Source organism: Sebastes fasciatus, chromosome 8, assembly GCF_043250625.1.
Source record: "Sebastes fasciatus isolate fSebFas1 chromosome 8, fSebFas1.pri, whole genome shotgun sequence".
In the NCBI taxonomy this organism is placed as follows: domain Eukaryota; kingdom Metazoa; phylum Chordata; class Actinopteri; order Perciformes; family Sebastidae; genus Sebastes; species Sebastes fasciatus.
In genome coordinates this window covers 22,910,234-22,935,624 of record NC_133802.1, presented here as the reverse complement: position 1 = coordinate 22,935,624, position 25,391 = coordinate 22,910,234, and the positions used below count along the sequence as shown (strand labels likewise).

At 41.8% G+C, this 25,391-nt stretch overlaps 2 protein-coding genes across 2 annotated transcripts; one reads left to right on the top strand and one right to left on the bottom strand.

Moving 5' to 3' along the window:
* Positions 1-1,788: 1,788 nt before the first annotated feature.
* tac3a (tachykinin precursor 3a) lies at positions 1,789-3,830 on the top strand. The gene is made up of 7 exons (XM_074644385.1): positions 1,789-2,010; positions 2,362-2,477; positions 2,705-2,804; positions 3,007-3,036; positions 3,132-3,185; positions 3,323-3,389; positions 3,677-3,830. The coding sequence occupies exons 2-7, from the start codon at positions 2,376-2,378 to the stop codon at positions 3,693-3,695; spliced, it is 372 nt and encodes a 123-aa protein (XP_074500486.1). The 5' UTR covers positions 1,789-2,010; positions 2,362-2,375; the 3' UTR covers positions 3,696-3,830.
* Positions 3,831-4,048: 218 nt separating this feature from the next.
* Positions 4,049-11,195, bottom strand: c1galt1la (core 1 synthase, glycoprotein-N-acetylgalactosamine 3-beta-galactosyltransferase 1, like a). The gene is made up of 4 exons (XM_074644383.1): positions 11,019-11,195; positions 8,785-9,042; positions 7,211-7,875; positions 4,049-5,320 (listed from the first exon to the last, which is right to left on the bottom strand). Exons 2-4 carry the CDS (start codon positions 8,993-8,995, stop codon positions 4,985-4,987), a joined length of 1,212 nt encoding a protein of 403 aa, XP_074500484.1. The 5' UTR covers positions 8,996-9,042; positions 11,019-11,195; the 3' UTR covers positions 4,049-4,984.
* Positions 11,196-25,391: the final 14,196 nt, after the last annotated feature.

The following is a 25,391-nucleotide window of genomic DNA, read 5'->3' as shown; positions in this document are numbered from 1 at the left end:
TTCTCGCCCGGTGCTTTGTTGTTAGGTGTCATACCCGCTTCCATCTATCAGGACTCCAGAGGCCGTTGATATCTACAATAGTTCCGCGTGCATGTTTTACAGCTATGATCTCAAACTTTGCTTTCCTGAAATATTAATGCTTCTTTGCATTCCGAATGTGTGCGCAAACACCAACACGGTAATTGCTTGTGTAATTGCAAGAAAAAATGATAGGTTTGGTATGAGCATTATATTTGAGTTGTTTTCAGCTGCTGATAATATACAAGGGAAAACACTTTTTTTCATGAGACACTTAAACATCTTTTCAGGATTTACATGAATACTAAATGTTATTCTCCAGCCTATGTTTGTTTTATAGGAAATGATCAACTAGATCACGTAGTGCTGCTTCGAGGTAAATGCATATTAAATAAAGTGTCACACAGTCGGTGCTTATACAAGTTACAAGACAGACATCTCATCTCACCACCTGTCAGAGCAGTTTAAGAGCAGCCGTGAAAACTATTTCAAGTGACCCTCTGAATCACGTGTTGGTCATTGTGTCGATGCTATGACGTGTCTGTCCCAACAACACGTGTCTGGATTTTTAGTCATAGTGACAACTCAGCCTATCTGTCTGTACTGATAATAACCACTTATTGATCTGCGTTCTTAGCTCAGTGTGTCGTGCTCTTGAACAGTGTCAAAAATATATTTTAATTGGCATTTAAATTCATACAATATGGTGGGAAATGAACCTGTTGATCCATTAACCAAAACCCAGACAGGTGGACAAATGTTTGTTTTCATGTCACATTTTCTGTATGAATGGGTATTACAAACACACAGCTCTATAGTCACATACATCACCGTCCTCTAGTGACATGCAGAGGCAGCTGCTGTCTATATAATTACATCCTTAAAAGATTAGCATCTTGACAGTGACCATGCAGGCTGGTCAATGGAGTGGAAAGGCACCTATAGGAGCATGTGAGGATGGAGGATAAATGAGACTGCTGCACTTTGAAGTTTTATTTCAAACAATATGATCAGCTGCAATTACAAATGTTTATTTGTAACTGTCTTAGCCAAAGCCAGCTGCGGTTGGAGCCTAATCTTTAAAACCCTCCTGTTGTCCTCGGGTCAAATCTGACCCGTTTACAAAATTCACTATGTCATAAATATGGATTTCTTTCATCTAATTGCCCCAAAATAACATGGGTGGTTCCCTATACTATGGTCTTTGCAAAAACAATTAATGACCACTACTTTCATTGAATTCTGGGTGATTTATTCTAATTTATAGCATCTGTGGTCCTACCCGGGTCAATTTTTGAGGACCACAGGTGTCATTATGTGCTGCCATTAAAAAAACATTTAAATGGTTTCAAAACAATAGTCTAACTAAACTGTTACATCTACCCGTCTGTGATAATCCATCAACATTATGTTCCTCCAATAACTTTAGTCAAAATAAATCATAATTTCTGCTTTTAAAATAAAAAAATGAGGTAGAATTTCACAAAAATGAGGTTTATTAACCTTAAACTCCCCCCCCCCCCCAAATTTGTTTTAAAACTTGTGGCAATGAGTTGGAATGAAGTTGGCCAAAAAGGTGTAACACAGAATTGGGTGATAATTTATACTGTATGATTTATAAACAGTCGAAGCAGGTTCGTGGATGGGCTTGAGTCCACGAACCTGTGTCCTCGTGACGTTGCCTAGAAGTGTTTTTGATGGTGTGCGTGCGTACTGGTGAGGCAACAGCTCTCAGCAGCATCATGACCATCAATGAGTATTCTGCTTATAGCCTTCAGCACAACGTGATATAAGAGCTGATACTCCACCTACGCTTCAGTCTCTGATTGGCGTTACGCAGGTATCCAGTTATTATTTATTAGCCCAAAGCTTGGACGCCTTTATTTATCCGGAGCAGATCTCACCACAGGATCTACCAGTTCCCACTTTCCTCTGCACCAGGACGCACGCAGACGACTCTTTTACCAAAGCTATCTGCTCGACAGAAAACAGGTAAAGAAAAAGGATTACTTTTTAAAAATGCTTAAAGTAAAATGTTTATTCTATTTTTAACAGTTGTCTTTTTCTGTCATGAAGAAGTGGATTTATGGTGACTTTTTGGAGAGGAAACGTGAATGTTTTTTCTGGATACACACAAGAGTATCCAAACATGAATTTACTGATTACATTAGAAATATGATTTATGAACTATATCTTTGTAAACCTTACACCGCGCGCTTTTACGCACCAATTACGCAGCGGGTTATGCGCAACAGATGCAATTGGTTCCTGATTTTAAAGCGATATTTTTACCTATAAGGTAACAAATTAATAAAATAAATAACTATACATTTTCTCGTACAGGCGGTGCTGAGAAAATGAGGAGAGGTTTGCTGCTGGTGTTTCTGTTCCTCATCATGAAACTTCGATACAGCCAGTCCAGATGTGAGGAGCCTGGAGCGCGCAGATCAACTTCAGATGTAGGTTTTTCTGGAGCGTAATGGCAAAGCTGATTTTTAGATTATTATTCTTTTTTTTCATATCCTTTTTTTTTCCAGATCTTTCAAAAGAAACTGATTTCTTTATTGTTTAATGGCAAAGCTGTAATGGCAAAGCTGATTTTCATATATATATATATTTTTTTCATATCCTTTTTTTCCAGATCTTTCAATAGAAACTGATTTTTTTTTGTTTCTCATAATTGCAGCAGACCACAGGCTTGGACAACCTCAAGAGGAACATTCTGAAGAGGTATAGCGATTTGGATTATGACAGCTTTGTGGGTCTGATGGGAAGAAGAGATGCAGGTGAGTCTCCCACTGATTACATTCAAAAGTTAATAATAATAACAGTATTAATGCTAACGATAATAAACTAAAAAAAAAAAAACGTCCAAAATTGCAATTGTAATTTCTACATGATCATATCATTTGGATTTTATTTCCTGAAATGCTCAGTTCTATTTCACAAAGTTGTTTTTTTTTCCTTTTCGATTTCATTTCGTATCAGATGCAAACGCTGTGCAGTCACCACAAAAAAGTAAGTGATTTAGTAATGATGTGATTTTTCTTTCTTTAAATTCTTTAAAATCATCATAAAAACACTAAATTTAATGTTGTCATTCTTGTTTTTAGGGGAAATGCATGACATTTTTGTTGGTCTTATGGGAAGGAGAAACTCAGAGCCTGGTGAGTCTGGCAATTCACAAGCAACAAATATCCGTAATACCCCTGTTGGCTTTTGTGGGCATTCAGATTCACGATGTTCATCACAAAAAGAATATATCTTTATGGGACTATATATATTGTAATGTCTGCTCTCACAGATAATGGTCCCTGGAGGAGAGAGAATACAGAGAGGAGAGGCATTTTTCTCAACAAGTGCAGGCTGAGGTGAGTGCCTCTTCTTTTTCACTCAGTAGATGGAACATCTTGAAAAAATAAAGTCATTGCTTAACCTGGCTAATAAAGGATAAAACCATATGGGACAGAGGAGGTTCTGATGATACAATATCTGCTGTTCAAACTTTAAAGTCTTAAAAGCACTGCTGACTCAAATGATGCTTTTCATTTCTAAAAAGTAAATCTCTAGTTGGCAGTGTATTAAATGCTTTATTTTACACATTTTAAATGCATGAGTGTCGTAATAATACTTATTTGTATGATGTGTTTTGTTGCAGGTTTCTACAGGGGCTGTAGACATTCATATACCGAAGTAACTCTCTCATCTGGCATCAAGGACGGAAGATCACAGAGAACACAAACAATGAACTACATGTCTGAAGGAAACGACTAAATGGCGTGATTCACACTGTAAACCTGCCAGCTGGCTTATGAAAGTGACTATAAACTACACAGATTGTATTTGTTTTATCTGAAGACCAAACATGTTTAGTAGCAACATGTTTCTTTATCATGTTGTTATTGTTTTTTCTTCAAAACATCAAAATAAACACAATTTTTTATACATCATTTATTCATTTTAAAACGTCGGTGCATTTCCCTGCAGCTGTTTATGAGTGATTCTTCAAGCTCGACACCAGTACACACAGTAATGTTCAATCACAGCTGCTACCATGTTTATTGTTGGGTTATATAAAATTACTTCACAAGAGGGATGCATTGTGTAATACTGTGTTCATCAGAAGTGTTCTCAAAAAGAAGTACAGGGGGTTTCAAGTACGCACTTTCATATCAGAGGATCTCATCTCACTCAAAGGTAAAAAGAAAAAAAAACATTTTTAAACAGCACAGTTGTTGTTGTTCCTACTGAAACAGACATCGTATCACTGCTGGCTGTGGATGTAGAGTCTGCTTTAACTATTCAACCGCAGAGGGTTGAAAAGGAAATCAAAGGAAAAAAACAAACGGACACAGAGTTAAAAAAAAAATTGTAATTTTAAATATTGCATGTTGTTTCAGAAAGCCTAAAAAACTCAATTTTAAATTATTAAAATTAAACTTCTGAAAAGTAAAACCATGAACATCAGATTTAACACCAGAAAAGCAAAGATGTTGTATAGAAAAGAGGCTAAGCCTTTTGAAGTTGTGACACAAACACGGACTGCAATTTATCGCTGCTCTCCATTTCAAGAAAAAAATAAAATGAAACAGTGAATTAACAATGATTCAATCTTTTCATACTTCTGCTGCTGCATTATTGGCTCAAATCAGGTTCTTGTAAAATACATTAAAATAACATTCTATGCGCATCTTCCTGCATCGCTCCAAGCACATCTCTGTGACTGTGTAACATCATAAATTCATAAATTAAAATGCTGATTATGTCAAACTTATCTTGGTTGAAAATAGCCAAAGCCATACAGAGCTGCCACTGAATCATATTCAAAGCTGTAAACCACTCTCACTGTGAGTGCTTACAGTGTCACACTGGCTGGAATCATACTGCGATCAGATCAAGGAAGACCTGTCAGGAGAAAACACTAGCTGACACACTGTAGGGAAATCACCCCAGCTTAAACACAGAATCAGCGGTGAGTGACTGCAGTCCTGTTCTCAGTGATGCGAGAGTTTAGATCGTCTTTCCCCCCTTTCTCCAGCTCCGTCTCTGCTTTAGTTTGGTTTCCACTAACATAGAGGGCTGAAGTTGTGTGACTCCTTCCGTCCGTCACCTCCTGAACCCCTTTGACTCCCGCCGTCTGTGAGAGCGGGCCGAGGCTCAGACCCTGCAGGCGTAAGGAGGGCCTGTAGCGTGGCCTGTAGCCGTACGCTCTCAGGTGATAAGTGTAGTACTCAAGCGTGTACATCAGCTCTGCTTCTACATAGTGGAAAGATACTGCCAGGTCAGAGCAGCACTGCGGACCCTGAGGAACAATAACACACACAAACGTTAGCACGTAGGATTGCACAACATATATTCAAATGATATTAGAACACACTCAAAATATACTACATGTAGCATTTTGGCATTAATAGTAAGACATATAAACAAACATCAAACATCATCCACCTCACTGCAATCAGATTTTACTGCACAAATGTGCCTTGCTTTAAAGCACAAAAGAGAAATTGACCACTAACAACTAGTTGTAGACACAAGGTGTCTTTACTATGAAAAGTCCTGAGAATATTCGCTTCCAACAACTTTATCCATTGAATAAAGATAAACTTGTAATGTAAGGGGGATATTTAAGTGGGAACATTTTGTGTGCAAACAGGATTTTGAGCAAATATGGTTTCCATTTTATGAAGAATTAACTGACAATTTTGTTGTCATGGGGAACCTAACAATTGCCTAAATTGTTGCGATTATTAGTAACAAGTCACTGTAATATCCAAAAATGATCTGTTCTTGTATAAAGATGCTACATATAGCACATCTCATGTGTTTGCATTTACATTTAGAATTTGTTTAAAGAGGACCTATTATGCTCATTTTCAGGTGCATATTTGTATTATGGGTTTCTACTAGAACATGTTTATAGGCTAACCTCTTTTCACCCTCTGTCTGAAACGCTCTGTTTGACCTCCTGAGGTAAACTGAGGTAATAAATCAAGTGAGAAGTCGGGTCATTTTCTCATAGACTTCTATACAACCGGACTTCTTTTTGCAAACAGAGGAGTCGCCCCCTGCTGGCTGTTAGAAAGAATGCAAGTTTAAGGCACTTCCTCATTGGCTTCACTTTTCAGACCCTGAGGTTGCCCACTGGCTATAACCTGGCTACAAACAAATGACTTGTTAGTGGAAACAAGTCATGGTCTTTTTGTTTTTCATCACAATAAGAAGAATATAGAATATCCTTATCTTTTACGTTTGTATAAACTGTCACATGCTGACAGTTATGAAACCAAACATTTCCATTTGAGCAGTCTGATTAAAAAAAACATAATTACTTCCTATTAAACTTTCTATTAAAGAACATTTGTTTTCTTGTTCCCCTTTCAAAAAAAGACAGAGGACAATACTACTCCATACACTGGCAATCAGTGTGTGACAGCATCAGTAATGAACCCGTCTCATTTTAATTGCAAAGTACAATAAATGTAGCATCATCTGTGACAAATTGGCCAATTTTCCCTTTGTTGACAGGACATTGTCTCTGCTGCAATCATCTCCTTTAAAATGAACTCATTTCTGTTTCAATTCACTCGTTCTATGCGGGGGTCAGGTACGGCATTAGAATGTGCCAGATAATCACATATTAATTCATTTAGTTATTATCCCTCTGATGAGTCATTTATAGCAACACCTACAAATTTATTTAATACGTCAAAATAAACAGTATAATGCACACTACACTCACTTTCAGTTAGAGAATAGGTCCCTACGGTACATTTCAAAATAAAAGAATAATTCTCTCTGTTGAAGTGCAGATGTACACTAATGATATTAAAGGATTTTCAACTAATAGCATGTCTACTAACCTGACTTGCCCCTTTTCTAATAAGGCTTATCCACTCCACAGGATGTCTGTCTTATCACGTAGCCGCCTTGTGCTTTAATGGTGACATTTAAGACAGCTTACAGAGTAGATATAAACAAGAAATATTGGGAGAGAGGGTGGTATGACATGCAGCAAATGGCCCTGGAGAGAATCAAACTTGGGATTTTGGGGTTATATGGTATACGTCTAAACCATTAGTCCCATTCTAAAGCATTTTGAGCACAGGTGTCATGTATTTTTGTTTGCTTTTACCGTCTCTACCAACTCATACTATAGCTCACAAATAAAAACAGAAGTGAAGGGACTTGCCTCAACAATTGGGTAGTAACAATAGCTCCAGTACCAGAAGCTCTTGGAGAACTTGCCAGTTAGATGGTGCTCTGGCACAAACGGGTGGAAAGTCTCTCGATGCAAAGTGTCCCTGGAGTCGCCCGCCAGGACGCCCATCTTCTCCAAACACTGCCCCAGCGCCAAGTCCTCCACAGGTGTGGTGTGCGAGCAAACTTTGGTGCGAAAACCTTCCACGAATCTCTTGAGGGCTTCTTTGCTGAGCACATAGCCGGCCCCTCCGCTCATGTAGCCTTGCTTGGTGTACGGCTTGAAGCGTTTGCCAAAGTAGACGGGCTCTTCAGGGGTGTGGTTGGACAGAATCCAGCGCAAGTTGTCCACCACCACGTAGGTGTCATCGTCTGCTTTTAAGAACCAGTCGGCTTCACTTGCATGGTGCTCATAGACATAATGGAAGGCTCGGATGGTCTTCCAGTAGAGCTGGTCGCGGCCCTCCTTGGTGCCCAGGCCCACAGTGGGGAAGTCCGGGTCGTCCTCGGAGCTCATGAACACCACCACGTTGCAGTGGCGACTCCAGGTGGCCCTGACATGGCGGGCCTTGCTCTGCAGGTTATACGGCCCCGTCATCACCCAGCAGAGAACCCGTACCTTCTGGTACAATGCATCTGCCACCCGGCTGTCTTCATCTAGAGGGAGACAGTAAACAGTGTGACACATAATGTTAGCTGGTGTGCAGTGGAGCGATTGCATGTGTAGTTCTTATCAGGAATGCCACACCACCCTGGCACTCCTCACACATGAGCATGACTGCTCCATATCCAGTTTACTCCACATTCGTTGTTTTCATTTCATTGCATTTTGCTACGTGAATGACAGTTGAACCTAGAAGTCTACATGCCTCAACAGATTAGAAAGCCATCAAAGACTGCAGAGCTGCAACAATTAATGGATTAGTTGTCAACTATTAAATTAATCGCCAACTATTTTGATAATAGATTAAATCGGTTTGAGTAATTTTGTAAGAAAAAAAAATAAATCACAATTCTCTGATTCCAGCTTCTTAAATGTGAATATTTCCTGGTTTCTTTACTCCTGTATGACAGTAAACTGAATATCTTTGAGTTGTGAACAAAACAAGACATTTGAGGATGTCATCTTGAGCTTTGGGAAACACTGATCAACATTTCGACATTGATTGATCTGTTGCAACCCTAGAAGACAGTTAACTGTTAACTAAGGGTGAGCAGGTATTAGTCAATCCTCTTCCCTTATTTATGGCCTCTGTGTGCATTCCCCTCTTTTTGCTTCTCCACTTCCCGATCACCATCATCATGCGATTATATGGTAGAGTTCAACATTGTTTTTTTTGCCCGACTGGGCAAGTGGGTCAGAAATCTTCCTGCCCGATATCATCCTCTAACGCCACCCAACTAACCTCCTGTATCCAGGATAACTGAAATGCTCGCTTGTGCTTCAGCTCATAAACTTTAAATAAAGTATCCATCTATAAAATGGCCATATAAACTCTGAATAAACTCTATTTGTCAGCCCATACATACTGAGGGATTTTATCAGTGTGAAAGAGTGTAAAGCACCTGCATGATGAGGGTGGAGCAGGTTGATGAGAGCGGCTCCCTCCTTCCTCCAGCTGGTTGGTCTCTCCGACACCGCTGTGGCTTGTTCCTGAGCCTCTGTCAGCACGGGGTAGCTCCTCTCAAACCACACCTGGCGCAGGAAGAAGTAGATGCTGCAGGCCCCGACCAAGAAGCCCAGGGAGAAGGCCCATCTGGAGCTGGAGCCCTTCATGGTGAGACCGTCCCCAGCACCGTGATGTCCCAGTTACAGCATGATGACTACATGGGAACACAACACACCAGGATGGATTTGATAGACTGATTAACCTGAAACGTTATATATAAAAAAGGCAATAAAATCCAAATGGCGAGACATGTTTTTGATGTGCTACTGTGCATTAAAAATGAAAAGATGTGATGTGGCTTAAGTATGCTCTGTTATATCATATTGGATGCATTTTAAGCATTGCCCCCTGCAGCCTAATCCCTCCTGCCCTCCCTCCCACATTCACAGGGACGTGGTGCCTTAAGCAAACTTTAACATGTGTGTTATTGCAATACATTTGGACAGGGAAATCTAAAACCACAGACAACCGTCTCACTAAGCTGGAAAGCGTCTAGACTTGAGAGTTTTTGGAGTCAGTACACGGACACTGAACTAGTGAAGGACTGTGAATGTGTAGAATTTTTGTCAATCAGTTAATCAAACTATATTTATATAGCACAAGTCATACATCAAATGCAACGCCATAAAGAGATAAAAATAACACAAGTTTAATTAATAAATAAAAGCATTTAAATAAATATAGACATTTGAATTATTAAAATAAAGTATAGCATAATAAAACTGGTAACTAGGTAAAAGCCAAGGTAAAAAGGTGTTTTCAGTTTTCTTTTAAAAGGTATCCACACTCTCTGCTCCCCTCAGGTCCTCCGGCAGGCCGCTCCAAAGGCTGGGGCCATGGTGGCGAAAAGCGCCCCCTCCGTGAGTTTTAGACTGGATGACCCTATAGGAACAACTAAGAGACAACCACCAGAGGACCTGAGGGATCTCGTGGGTGCATATCTTCGGGAGTGAGACCATTTAGTGATTTGTAAACCAATAAAAGAATCAGGTAGCCAGTGCAGCAATTTTAAAACAGGTGTGATGTGTGCTCTCCTTGTTGTGGCCCTGGTCAACACACAAGCAGCAGAATTTTGTATAAATTGAAGTTGATCTATGGCTTTTTGGGGGTTATGCCAAAAAGGAGAGCATTGCAATCGTCAAGTCTACTAGTGATAAAAGCGTGCACAAGCTTATCAGTATTGGCCTGAGAGGAACTCTGGCAATATGTTTCAAGTAATAAAAGGCAGTTTCGGACACACTCTGGATATGGGCATCAAAAGTTAGATTATGATGACACCTAGGTGTTTAGCCTGGTGCCTGGGACTTCAATTTAGTCAGTTTCTCCCTCTGGGGCCTCTGCTTCAATGACGAGTACCTCAGTTCTGTCCTGGTTGAGCTGAAGGAAGTTCTGAGCCATCCAAGCCTTTCACTTGAATGCAGGACTGTAAATCTGAAAGTGTGCTCCAGTAAAAATGATGATTTGTCCCACTAATAAATGTCTGTAGAGGCTGCAGGATGGCATCATCACTACACTTGTGTTTATCTTTTAAGGCAGATTGATTTAAATGCATTTAAACTAAGCTATAATAAAGCTTAACATGTGAATTCAGTTTGCCATTTTTGACATGAGGACTTATATAGAGGAGTCCTTTGTGGACATGGACTGCACACTTGACACAGTGTCTCTGCTAAATGTCATTTGATTCTGTATCTGTTGCATCATGGATGAGGTTAAGGACCCCAAACCAACCTTAGGCAGATGTTAACCATTAACAGGACGAGAGTAAAAAAAAAAAAAGAGAGCTTCCCTTCATTATTCTGACAATAAATCAAATAGGCGACAAACCATTCACCCTAATGGAGGCATTACATCAGTTTATATCAAAAACACATGACTGAGACTGCTGCGACAGCGAATTAAAGCCATGTGTAGTCCACATCTCTCACCATAAAGCTGCTGAAATGTTGTCATTATGCACAGTAGCAGCAGCTGTGTGTATATTTACATTTACAGTCAGCAAAAGTATCATCTCCACCCCGTGTGTGTGTGTGTGTGTGTGTGTGTGTTACCTTTGCTGGGGCATCAGTCATTTATTATGGGCACGATAAGCCATTTGCAGCGAAATATAACGGAGAAAACGGCACAAACCTGCTACACCTGTCAGTCATATCGTCACATGATCCGATGTATTGTTTCTGATCGAAGTCGTCTCTATTTTGCGTCGCCCAAATGAGATGATTAGTGAGAGGAGACAGCCTGATCGGTGCAGAATCACATTCTCCGGCATCACTGGAGGCTTTAGCTCTGGAAATAACGGCCTCTCATTGGCTGGCTGCCGGTGACGTAGAGGAGGAAGCAGCAGCCTTCCACACCCGGAAACGCATTAAAGACGATTACCTGAGAGTTTTATTTCTACTACATGTGTTTATTATTATTATTATTATTATTATTATTGAAACGTGTAAACTGTAGATGCTGAGCGATAAAGCGTGAGGAAGAGGGGTAATGCTGTTGCTCTGTTAATCTTGGCCACTAGGTGTCACCCTAACAAAGCATAAAAGATTAACATCTACACTTATATATATATATATATATATATATATGTGTGTGTGTGTGTATGTGTGTATGTATATGTATATATATATGTTTATATATATGTATGTATATGTATATGTATATATATGTATATATACGTATATGTATATATATGCGTATATATGTGTATATATGTATAAATATATGTGTATATGTATATATATATGTATGTATATATGTATATGTATATGTGGGACCCACAGTAATGTTAGATATAGTGATGGACACTGGACACCCCCCATTCTCATTCTCATGTATATGTTATGTATTGTTTTATTTTTAATCTGATATGTGTATGTGCACTAGCAACTAATATTCTGGTAGGATTATCTGTGGTTATAAAGAGTAAAAGTCATACAGGCACTTCGGGCAGCTAAGGGGTCCTTGGGTGAGATGCAGGAGCGCGAAAGCGTCATTCAGCAGACGTATCGGCAGAATGTAGCCGCGCAATGCTAATGTGCTGTGTTTCTGTGTTTCCAGGTGAGCTAAAGTAGTTAAAAGATGTATAAAAGTAGCGACACAGATGTATAAAGAATGTGTATGAATAAGGGACCAGCGGTAATGTAAACATGAGGTTTATAACGGAGTGTTGCAAGCTGTGAGAAGTATGTTGTGTGTAAAAGTGTTAGCCGTTTGCTAATGAGGACATTTATAGTGTAGCCAACCGGGGCCTGCTAGGATATGAGTTGTGAGTGTACAGAACATGGTCAGTGTGAATGTGTTTTGAAGATTATACAGGAAGCAGACATGTTATGTTTATTGTGTGTTCATAGCCAATGTGAATGTTTATGGTATGCGTCATTCAGCAGACGTATCGGCAGAATGTAGCCGCGCAATGCTAATGTGCTGTGTTTCTGTGTTTCCAGAGAAGAAGTAAAGATTTATTTTAAACTCATGCACGCCTGGAAGTCACTTTGTGTCCAAGTGTGCAACAAATATTGGAGGCACCGCTGAGATAATTAACGCCGTGCTCAGTGTGACAAGATGGACGGGGATTGCCTTTCACTGACGACGTCGGGAGCGCGCATCGTCGGGGGCGTGGCTACATCACACACAATGGATCTGGAGGAGCTGGCAGAGACCGTGTCTCAGAGACTATGGCTTTTGCAGCTGGATCAGCTCAAAGAGGTGTGTGATGCAGCTAAAATCCCAAGAGGAAATGTCACAACAAGGCGAGCATTAATCAGACAAATAACAGAATCCATGGACGATGTGATTAATGATGAAGAGGAGGATGTTGCAAGGCATCATCTGAGAAAATTACTGAAATTAATTGAGCAAATAATAGAAAAGACTGGAAAAGCTCATAGTGAAGAAAACACAGAGAGCACAGCACAAGATAGCCAGAAAACGGCTGAAGAAATGAGTTTAGAGGAGAAATACTCACAGCTCCAGCTAAACAGTCAAGCGCTGCAGGATGAAGTTAGGAGGCTGAGTGAAAGAATGAACAGTGCATCTCCAAGCCAAGTTTCGGCTCCACAAAGTGTGATGCCTACAGCTGTGAACAGGCTTCCAGAAGTGACAATAAGGAGAGAATTCAAGATTTGTGGTCAGATAGGGGAAAAGGGACAGAAGGACAGACTGTCATACACGAACCTGATGCATCAGATGGACAAAGGACTGAGTAAAGGACACGGTGAAGCTGAAGTCATGGAAGCTGTGGTCAAGTCAATCAGTCCAGGTTTGAGTCTTCGTGATATGCTTGAGATAAAAAGTGACCTCACCCTCACCCAGTTAAAGGCCATATTAAAGGGGCACTTCAAAGAAGACAGTTCTACAGATCTATATCACAGACTAGTAAATATAACACAAGACAGTCGTGAGTCTCCTCAAAACTTCCTCTTTAGAGCAATTGAGTTAAAGGAAAGGCTGTTACTTGCTTCAAGAGAAGTGGAGCCAGATGAACAGTACAGCTCCGAGCTCATCCAGAAGAAATTCTTGAGATCAGTTAGTACTGGGCTGTTAAGTGACCATATAAAGTTTCAACTTAAACCGTATCTCGATGATCAGAGGGTGACGGATGAAATACTCATCGACAGCATGAATGAAGCTGCTAGTGTTGAATCAGAAAGACAATCCAAGCAAAGGAAGAACACGAGCAGCAAAGTCACTAAGGTAAATGAACTACAGACAGAAAGGCAAATCAGTCAGCAGAGTCAGTGTGCAGCTGAAGCCAGAGCGGGGGTTCAAGAGCAGGAAGCTGAAGTGGTGAAGTCCAAGAGCCGAAAAACACCTGTTAGTCCCAGTTCAAGAGACTCAGAGCTTTATGAAACAGTCAGGCTGCTGAGAGAAGAAATGGCCGAAATAAGGAAAAGCCTAGCTAACCCTCAAGTGCCCACACGCCAAATAAAAATGGGTGTTAGGAGAGGATGTAAAGCATGTCAGGGGCAGGGAACAGGTGACCAGTGTGAACACTGTTTCAAGTGTGGAAAGTCAGGGCACTTTTCAAGAGGCTGCAGAGGACAAAGGAGGCAGGAAGGAACACCTGATGGCATGAAGGTGACAATCCAGACGGTCACACCCCCAACATCATTAGCTCCAAGCCACACTGAACCCGATGACAAGGTACATGAGCTTCTTTGTGATCGAATCAGGCAGCTGGAGGCGGAGTTAGCGGAAAGTGGGAAGGCTGAACAGACTGTGGGTGCTACCTATGCCAGCCATCTGTCATTGAGTCGCCAGGCCAAGTTGAGAGCCCTCATCGGAAAGAAGTGCATGGTGGATTGTTTCTTTGATGGAGTAGCGACACAAGCACTGTGGGATACGGGTTCGCAGGTCACGATTATCAACGAAAGTTGGAGAAAGTCACACCTTCCACACGTCCGGGTACGGAGCACAGATGAACTCCTGGGTGAGGACGAGACCCTCATTGGCAAAGCAGCAAACCAGACACCCATACCCTTTGCAGGCTGGGTTGAACTGAAGTTCAAGCTGAGTTCAAATAGAGCCCCACAGCCAGAGCTACTTGTGCCAGTGCTCATCTCTAATGAGCCAGGAGTAGCAGAGCCACCGATCATCGGCTACAATGTGATCGAGCATCTGGTGATGAATGGAATGGAGCAGCATCCAGAGGTTACACCTGTGGTGGTAAGAGAGGCTTTCTCCATTGACTGTAAAAAAGCAAATGTGTTGATCCAGATAGTGAGGAGCTGTGACCAGAACGACAAGGAGGGCGTGGTGAAAGTTGGAAGACTCAAGACAGTGATTCCGGCAGGCCAGACCAGGGAGGTTAAGTGCAGTGTGAGAACAGGTCCCCTTTGCACAAAACAGGAAGTCCTTTTTGAACCAGAGGAGGTTCCAAAGTGGCCAGAGGGGGTAAACATTACTGAAACAGTCATCTGCCTGCAGAAGGGAAATTGGTCTAAGGTGGCTATCCCTGTCACAAATAACAGCGACCATGACATCACCCTCACCCCTCGCACAGTGCTGGGACAGCTACAGCAAGTCAAGGCTATTTACCCAGTCGATGTGAGACCAGCCTGTGCTAGTGAAACCACAGTCAAAACAGCCACTGCAAGTGAAAACACAGCCAGCACAGCAAGTGAAAACACAGCCAACGCTCCTGAAAATCATCACCAAGATAAACACGAACAGCTGGACACCGGCAAACATGATTCATGGGACCCACCAGTGTCAGTTGATCATCTGACTCCAGATCAGCAGCAAAAGGTGAGACAGATGCTACGAGAAGAGTGTGTTGCATTTTCAAAGGACGAGAATGATGTGGGATGCATTCCATCTCTGCAGTTAAAAATCAGACTGAGTGACACAACTCCGGTAAGGCGCACCTACATCTCAGTACCCAAACCGCTCCACAAGGAGGTGAAGGAGTATTTGGAGGACCTGCTGAACAGAGGATGGATTTGTAAATCCCGGTCCCCATACTCATCACCAATTGTGTGTGTGCGTAAGAAGGATGGGAGCTTACGTCTGTGCGTGGATTACCGTGAGTTGAACCAAAAATCCATTCCAGACCGTCACCCCATCCCCCGGGTACAAGATATGCTGAACAGCCTGAGTGGGAGTGCATGGTTCTCGGTACTGGACCAGGGCAAGGCGTACCATCAGGGATTCCTTGAGGAGAATAGCAGACCACTCACAGCCTTTATTACACCTTGGGGTTTATACGAGTGGGTAAGGATCCCCTTCGGCCTGTCCTCGGCTCCAGCAGAGTTCCAGCGCAGCATGGAGGAGTGCCTCGCTGGTTTGAGAGATGAAACATCTCAGCCGTATTTGGACGACAATCTGGTCCACAGTAAGTCATTTGAGGATCACCTGCGTGACCTGAGAGAGGTGTTACGTCGCTACCAAGCACATGGAGTAAAACTGACAGCTAAAAAGTGTGAAGTGTTTAAGGACAGAGTGAAATATCTGGGAAAGATTGTATCCAAAGACGGCTACTGCATGGATCCTGCTGAGCTAGCGCCAGTCCAAGCGCTGAAAGACCGCAAACCGGAGACTGTGGGAGACCTGCGGAAAATGCTAGGGTTCTTATCCTACTACCGTCCATACATCCCAAACTTTTCACGCATTGCCAAGCCACTGTACAGTCTGTTAGCCACGGATAAGACAGGCAGCAAGGCCCAAGGATCAAGTGCAAGTAGGAGCAGGGGGAAACGCAAGCAGTCAGATGTGCGGCCCTCAAGCCAGCCGATCACCTGGACAGAACAACACCAGGAAGTTCTTTGCCAGCTTATAGAGTACCTGCTGAGTCCACCGATCCTAGGTTACCCCGACTTTGAGAAGCCGTTTGTGTTACATTGTGACGCTTCTCAGGAGGGGCTTGGTGCAGTACTGTACCAGAGACAACAAGGCAAGCTGGTCGTCATCGGTTATGGGTCGAGAACACTAACTGCTCCAGAAGCAAACTACCACCTCCATTCTGGGAAGTTAGAGTTTTTAGCAATGAAGTGGGCAATCTGTGAAAGATTTCGGGAGTACCTGTATTATGCACCCTCATTCATTGTCTATACCGACAACAACCCTTTAACCTACGTACTGACCACAGCGAAGCTGAACGCCACAACACACCGGTGGATTGCTGAGTTAGCGGACTTTAAGTTCTCAATTAAGTACCGGCCTGGGAAAGCTAATGGAGACGCTGATGGTTTGTCGAGAATGCCATTAGACATGGAGCAGTACATCCACACATGTTCACAGGAAATGGAGCCAGAGGTGATAACAACTGTCACACAGGCACTCAAGCTTGACTCCCACGAACATGAGCCCTGGATGTGTCCAGTTACCATCGCTGCAGCATGTACTGATGTAGAGCATGAACGAGTAGCATCCCCAGTGGCAGAAATCTCCACAGAGAACCTAAAGAAAGCACAAGAGGATGATCCAGTCATTGGCAAGGTCCGAGAGTATGTCGTCACAGGACAGTGGCCTCATCTGAGAGGAAGAGACCGGCGAGATGACACTTCTGTTCTTGTAAGGGAGAGGAAAAAACTGTATGTCAACGAAGAAGGTATCCTATACAGAAAGTCAGCAGCTCGAGCACAGCTAGTGTTACCTACAGCATTCCATCCGCTGATCTACAGGGAGCTACATGAAGAAATGGGACACCTAGGAGTGGAGCGGACACTCAGCTTGATCCGTGATCGATTCTATTGGCCTCATATGCAGAGAGACGTGGACCATTATGTGACCAAGGTGTGTAGCTGCCTGAAACGGAAGCGGCCGAACAAGCCAACTCGAGCACCGCTGGTTAATGTGGTGACCACATACCCTTTCGAAATGGTCTCAATCGACTACCTGCATCTGGAAAGCTGTAAAGGAGGATACGAGTACATCCTGGTCGTGATAGATCATTTTACACGCTTTGCCCAGGCATACGCATGCACCAACAAGTCAGCAAAAACCGCAGCTGAGAAGATTTTTGGAGACTTTGTGCTCAAGTTTGGATTTCCTGCGAAGCTGCATCATGATCAGGGCAGGGAGTTTGAGAATAAGCTGTTTTCCAAGCTGGAAGAATACTGTGGGATCCAAGGTTCACACACAACACCCTACCACCCAGCTGGAAACGGTCAGACCGAGAGATTCAATCGAACACTTCTTTCCATGCTTAGAAACCTGACAGAGGAAGCCAAGTCAGATTGGAAGAGCTCCTTAGCCAAAGTCGTGCATGCGTATAACTGTACGCGAAGTGAAGCGACAGGATATGCCCCGTACTACCTCCTCTATGGTAGAAATCCCCGGCTACCTGTCGACATCATGTTTGGCCTGACTCCAAGTGATCAGAGCTCTTCTCACAGCGAATATGCAAGTAAGTGGAGAGGGCGGATGCAGGAGGCATACAAGCTGGCATCAAAGACAGTTCAGAAGGAGCAAAACAGATCAAAGAAGCAGTACGACAGGAAGGCGTATGGAGTGGAACTACAGCCAGGGTGTAGAGTGTTAGTGCGGAACTTCAGGGACAGAGGGGGACCTGGCAAGCTCAGATCTTACTGGGAGGAGCAAGTCCACATTGTAACTGAGAGGAAGCACAAGGACAGTCCTGTCTACGTCGTGCAACCTGAAAGAGGCCCAGGAAAGACAAGAGTCCTGCACAGGAACCTGTTACTGCCCTGCGACTTTCTGCCTGTGGAAGAAGATAAGCAGGAGAAAAAGAAAATGGACAAGAGAAAACTGAACACAAATGAGAGGAGTAAAAGGCAAGCAAAGCAGACAGAGAAAGATCTCGACAGTGGTTCAGAGGATGAAAGTAACTGGAGATTCATCACCACACGACCAGCAGAGCCATTCAAACAGGTCAGAAGCCAGCTGAGAGTGGAAGCAGAGGAATTCCAGCCACCACCAGCTGACAGGGAACTGGAGCAAGGCCGTGAGGAAGATGAGTGTCCAGAGGAGAGTGTTGAAGACAGGATGGAACCAGACGTGGAGGATGGAGAAACGGCGGAGGCTGAGCAAGAAACGTCCTCTGAGGAAGCAGATGAGATGGACTCTGAGCAGGTGTCATCATCTGATGAAGCAGATGAGATGGACTCTGAGCAGGTGTCAGCATCTGATGAAGCAGACGAGAGGGGCCCTGAGCCGCAGTCATCTTCCACGAGAAAGTATCCTTTTCGACAAAGAAACCCACCCAAAACACTTACATACAACACATTAGGTCAACCATCAGTCACACACGGACATAAGTGATGTTTACAGCTAAAAGTAGACATAAGTCCATAGTCACATGTTGAGTTCATTGTTGTGACAGTTAAACAAGAAAGAGTTCATAATTACACATTAGTCTTAAGTAAAAATTTAAAATTCATGCAGTATTGTACATCGATTCATATTAAGTAGAGTACCAGAATCCAGACCACTGACACATTGTAGAAAACTGGACATATGTGAGGCATACAGTAGTACATGTGAGTCTGTGTAATGGGTTATGGGGTAGAAATTGGGTCAAAACCTTTCAGCATGAGATACATAGCCCGCAAGAGTAGCGGAGTAGCACTTCAGATATCACTTGGCCAGTGGTGTCTGTGGCTGTCACGTGACATAAAGAGGGAGATAGATGTCATGTCAAAGACTGTTGTGTACAGAGAGTATCCCAAAGACTGACTTCCGTTTTACCTACCGCTATAACTCACCAGTTGAAGACACAAGTTTTCTGGGAAATCTTTAATGTCGAGACGACATTCATTTTGGAGGGGAGAGTGTGGGACCCACAGTAATGTTAGATATAGTGATGGACACTGGACACCCCCCATTCTCATTCTCATGTATATGTTATGTATTGTTTTATTTTTAATCTGATATGTGTATGTGCACTAGCAACTAATATTCTGGTAGGATTATCTGTGGTTATAAAGAGTAAAAGTCATACAGGCACTTCGGGCAGCTAAGGGGTCCTTGGGTGAGATGCAGGAGCGCGAAAGCGTCATTCAGCAGACGTATCGGCAGAATGTAGCCGCGCAATGCTAATGTGCTGTGTTTCTGTGTTTCCAGGTGAGCTAAAGTAGTTAAAAGATGTATAAAAGTAGCGACACAGATGTATAAAGAATGTGTATGAATAAGGGACCAGCGGTAATGTAAACATGAGGTTTATAACGGAGTGTTGCAAGCTGTGAGAAGTATGTTGTGTGTAAAAGTGTTAGCCGTTTGCTAATGAGGACATTTATAGTGTAGCCAACCGGGGCCTGCTAGGATATGAGTTGTGAGTGTACAGAACATGGTCAGTGTGAATGTGTTTTGAAGATTATACAGGAAGCAGACATGTTATGTTTATTGTGTGTTCATAGCCAATGTGAATGTTTATGGTATGCGTCATTCAGCAGACGTATCGGCAGAATGTAGCCGCGCAATGCTAATGTGCTGTGTTTCTGTGTTTCCAGAGAAGAAGTAAAGATTTATTTTAAACTCATGCACGCCTGGAAGTCACTTTGTGTCCAAGTGTGCAACATATATATATATGTGTATATATGTATAAATATATGTGTATATATGTATAAATATATGTGTATAAATACGTATGTATATATGTATGTATATATGTATATGTATATATATGTATGTATATGTATGTATATGTATATATGTGTATATATGTATATGTATATATATGTATAAATATGTGTATATGTATGTATATATGTATGTATATGTATGTATATGTATATATATGTATATGTATGTATATGTATATATATGTGTATATATGTAAATGTATATATATATATATATATATATATGTTTGTATATATATATATATATATATATTTCAAAACAATAACTTCAAATCTCTAAACAATCAGATTGTTGTCCACAACAGATTTGAATTTCTCATTCAAAGCAAATTGCATGTGTTTTTGCTCCTGTGCAAAAGAGTTCAATAACCACTTGCACATCAAAACTGATGAGTTGATTCTCAGTGAAATTGTCGTCCTCGTCACAACTTCTAAACCTTCTTCCATCGTTTGAACCATCACATGCAAAATGATCCATCAAAATCTATTAGACATTCATGTATATTCTATAATGACAAGGAGGAACAATTTGTTGTTTTTTACTGAACTACCACAGCTTTTTTCATTGTGGCTTGAACTAAGTGCTGATATAAGATAAGATAAAATGAACCTTTATTAATCCCCGGAGGGAAATTCAGGTGTCAAAGCAGCAACATCAGCAAACAGAGTGAATCACAGGAGAGGTAAAGGTAAAAAAAATTATAAAGACAATAATAGATATATAAGAGATACAGAGTGAATGGGTGTACAGTCCGTCAATAAATAAATGTAGAATGTGCAATAAATAAATGTAATATGTACATATGTGCAGTCAGCAATAAGTGGTAAATAGGATGTATAGTGTAAAGTGAGTGTAAAGTGCGCCAGTGGTTAGAGTCCAAGATGGTTGCAGATAGTGCATGTTAAAAGGTAGATAGTGCATGTTTAAAGTTCTTAAAGTCCTAATAGTTCTCATATGGGGGTCAGCCTTGGTTGTGGAGCCTGATGGCTACCAGCATGAAGGACTGACCCAGCGCTTTGTATTGTGCCGAGGGGGGATGAGTCTGTGGCTGAAGGTGCTCCTCATCTTGAATAGTTCATCATGGAGGGGGGTGGGAGGGGTTATCCTAGGATAGCGTCCAGCTTCCTCCTCATCCTCCCCTCTGCCACCACCTCCAGATCGTCCAGCTCAGATCCAACCACAGAGCTAGCTTTCCTCACCAGCCTGTTCAGTCTGTTGGCATCCCTTGTGTTGGTGTTACCCCCCCCCCCCCCCCCCCCCCCCCAACATACCACAGCAAAGAAGAGTACACTGGCTACTACAGACTGGTAAAGCATCTGCAGCAGCCTATTGCACACATTAAAAGACCTGAGCCTCCTCAGGAAGAACAGTTTACTCTGTCCCTTCCTGTAGAGGGCCTCGGTGTTATCAGTCCAGTCCAGTTTACTGTTGATATGTACTCCCAGAAACTTGTAGGTGTCCACCACCTCCACCTCTCCCCCTCGGATGGTGATGGGAGTTGGGGGCCTTTTGCTCCGCTGGAAGTCCACCACCAGCTCCTTGGCCTTTTCAATGTTGAGCTGGATGTGATTGTTATCACACCATACTATGAAGTTCTCCACCAGGGGTCTGTACTCCTCCTCGTTGTCATCCGTGATGCAGCTGACGATGGAGGAGTCATCGGAGAACTTCTGTAGGTTGCATGTACCCGAGTTGAAGCGGAAGTCGAAGGTGTAGTTGGTGTAGATGGTGAACAGGAAGTAAAAATATAGCCTATAGAAATCAGAGAAGTTGTTCGGAAAGTTTTTTTTTTTTTTTTTAAAGGGATGTGGCTTCCTGACCTCAACTGAAATAGCACTATTTGAAGTAACACTTGTTGTGGTGCAATAAAGAAGACATTGCTTATGAGTCATAAACTGCCTCTTGAGGTAGGAGAAGTTTCAATGCAAGCTTATTAAATGCAACGTCCGCTTTCTTAACAGAAAAACTGCAGTATGATCAATATTTCATCAGAAAATGAAGAAGTGAAAGTAGATTTTGGAAAGATAGCACACTCACGAGCATATAATGAAAACCTATTCAGCTGAATTAGACCCACAGGTCCCTTGACATCTGAACTCAAGATATGTGGATGAAAATGGGTTCTATGGGTACCCACGAGTCTCCCCTTTACAGACACGCCCACTTTATGATAATCACATGCAGTTTCGGGCAAAAACCATGCCGTTTTTTACATGCAGTATAAATGTGTTATTTTTTGCCTATTCTATAAATGGTGTATTTGAATATTTCTGCAGACTGGGGTCCCTAAACAGTCTTAGAATTGCATACATTAAATATCACTGTAAAGTTATTGATTCAATGACCCCCAATTCTATTCATGTGTGATGATTTTAAACCCTATAGTAGCCATTTAGTATAATGAGGCCATTTTTTAAAATTTAGCTGTATAAAATTACCTGTTGTGACCTCTAGGGCAATCCCCCAGCCTCATGAAACTTCCCAACCACAAACTGGAGACTTAGGGCATTCAGAGGATGGGTGATGCATGATGCTTTCCTAGGTTGACAATAAGGGGGTTTCTGAGCAGTTTCCAGAAAAGAAGTGCTTGCCATCCAATTGCCGAGAAATACAATTCTTGCAGAAATCTTCAAATGTTAAAGGTTTTTGATACCAGCATGGCTTTTTCTATGGTGTTCCTCGAGGTCTTGGTGACTTCATGTGGTATTTTGGAGAGATTTTTGATCATTTTTTAAAAATCAATTCTTGAGTGGTAAAATTTTTTTAAATTTGGCACCAAATCTGTGTAACAGAAGGTGTAAACCCCAAAATTGCTGCAACAACGTCTGAGACATAACAGAGCATGGAAATGGCCATCATATACTTCCGTCATAATGTTCCAACCCTTCTATTATAATTCACTTCACAGCTCTTCTCCTTCCAAACAAGGACATCCATTTGCCCCGTTTTTACGTTGACTCGTCAACTCGAACATTACATTAATTCTTCACTTGAAGTGAATCAGGTGCTCTTCAGGGATTCGGTCCAAATGCTCACTATGAGGCTTCTCTAAAGTGCTGCTGGATTCTGACCTAACCAAAGGCTGTGAGCTGAATGATGTTTCTGCTTGATCTCCCTGTCACTTCTTGTAACTTAGACATTTCTTTTAGGTTCATAATTGCAAGTGTTGCTCGTTGAAAAGTGAACATACGAGTGATGCATTTTGTGGAACAAACCCAAGAGTCTCGTTACATTTTCACAGTGACCCACTTATGTTGAAATACCTTTTAGCACCTTACAGGATGTGTTGTTATGGTGTGTGTCCACACACGGGTTTGACAGGGAAGTGAAAGTGCTATCTCAAAAACTGAAGTCACAATTTTACAGTTTTAATTAACATGATGCAAACTGAGATTTAGTTTAGCCCTTGTGTGGTGTTCGGGGTCTGTGGGACCCGTTTTCAATGTTTACTAAAAGAAAAATGATGTGATTCATTATTTTTTCAACCTCAGACTCATTGGCCTTGGCTCATTTTCTATGAAGAACATATAAAAGAACACATTTTTCAATGACTGCACACTGTACACCCCCCTACACAATTATATTACATATGTGATGTCCGTGTCCTCTGGACTCCCGAGTGAGATAAATGTGTGGAAATTGTAGGTGCTGTTTACAGTACCTACACTCTGTCATCCTCTGACCTGGGCCTACTGTAAGTGTGTGTGTGTGTGTGTGTTTGTGTGTGTGTGTGTGCGCGTGTTTGTGTGTTTGTTTCTATGTGTGTGAGTTTTGTCTTTCTGTTCCTGCTGTTCCCGCATGAGGTTGTTACATTTCAAGCACCGACACCTGTCTGCTCCCACATTCCCGCACATTTTACCCTCTGTCTTGCGGGAACTAGTCTATATTTTCTCGCACTATAACCCAGCTGCCATATGCTGTCTATATTGCTTGTAATTGGGATAAAGTAAACATCTGTTAAGTATTTTTACATAGATTGTTATGGCTGTATTGATTTAAAAACCCAATAATGGTGTGGGTCCAACAGACCGGCGGACATTGGCTGAGAAACAAAAACATGAACACCACACAAGGGTTAGTGTCACCAGAGTGGGGAGGCCTAGATCATCATGAAACAAACAATATCCTCCCATGCAAACTTCAACTAATGCAATTTTTGTAGACTTCGCAGCTGTAATAAAAAAAATAAAAAGAATAAAAACAGTTTGACCCACATTTAAAAGTAAATACTTCATCTTTATTTCTAATTTATGACTAGAACAACTGTGCTGAGCTGCATCTCAAATTAATCTTCAGGTTCCCAGCTTTCAGATGACATACAACACTTCTATGTTGACCTGCTATCTCTCCCTAAAAAAAAGGACAAAAACGTGTCTATGGCGGGTCTCTTTTAAAGGTCCCATATCATGCTCATTTTCAGGTTCATACTTGTATTTTGTGTTTCTACTAGAACATGTTTACAGTGCCATGAAAAAGTATTTGCCCCCTTCCTGATTTCTTATTTTTTTGCATATTTGTCACACTTAAATGTTTCAGATCATTAAACAAATTTTAATGTAAGACAAAGATAACCCAAGTAAACACAAAATGCAGTTTTTAAATAATGATTTCATTTATTAAGGGAAAAAGCTATCCAAACCTACCTGGCCCTATGTGAAAAAGTAATTGCCCCCCATTGTTAAATCATGAATTAACTGTGATCAACCACATGTTTTGGAAAGCTGAGTTCAATTTCACTAGCCAATCACTGTTCAATCAAGAAATAATTTAAATAGAACCTGTCTGACAAAGTGAAGTAGGCTAAAAGATCTCAAAAAGCAGCACATCATGCCACGATCGAAAGAAATTCAAGAACAGATGAGAAACAAAGTCATTGACATCTATCAGTCTGGAAAGGGTTACAAAGCCATTTCTAAGGCTTTGGGACTCCAGCAAACCAAAGTGAGAGCCATTATCCACAAATGGAGAAAGCTTGGAACAGTGGTGAACCTTCCCAGGAGTAGCCGGCCTACCAAAATTACTCCAAGAGTGCATCGACGACTCATTCAGGAGGTCACAAAAGAACCCAGAACAACATCTAAAGAACTGCAGGCCTCACTTGCTTCAAATAAGGTCAGTGTTCACGATTCAACAATAAGAAAGAGACTTGGCAAAAATGGCATCCATGGGAGAGTTCCAAGGCGAAAACCACTGCTGACCAAAAAGAACACAAAGGCTCGTCTCACTTTTGCCAAAAAACATCTTGATGATCCCCAAGACTTTTGGGGAAATATTTTGTGGACTGATGAGAGAAAAGTTGAACTTTTTGGAAGGTGTGCGTCCCGTTACAATTTGGCGTAAAACTAACACAGCATTTCATAAAAAGAACATCATACCAACAGTCAAACATGGTGGTGGTAGTGTGATGGTCTGGGGCTGCTTTGCTGCTTCAGGACCTGGACGACTTGCCATAATTGATGGAAC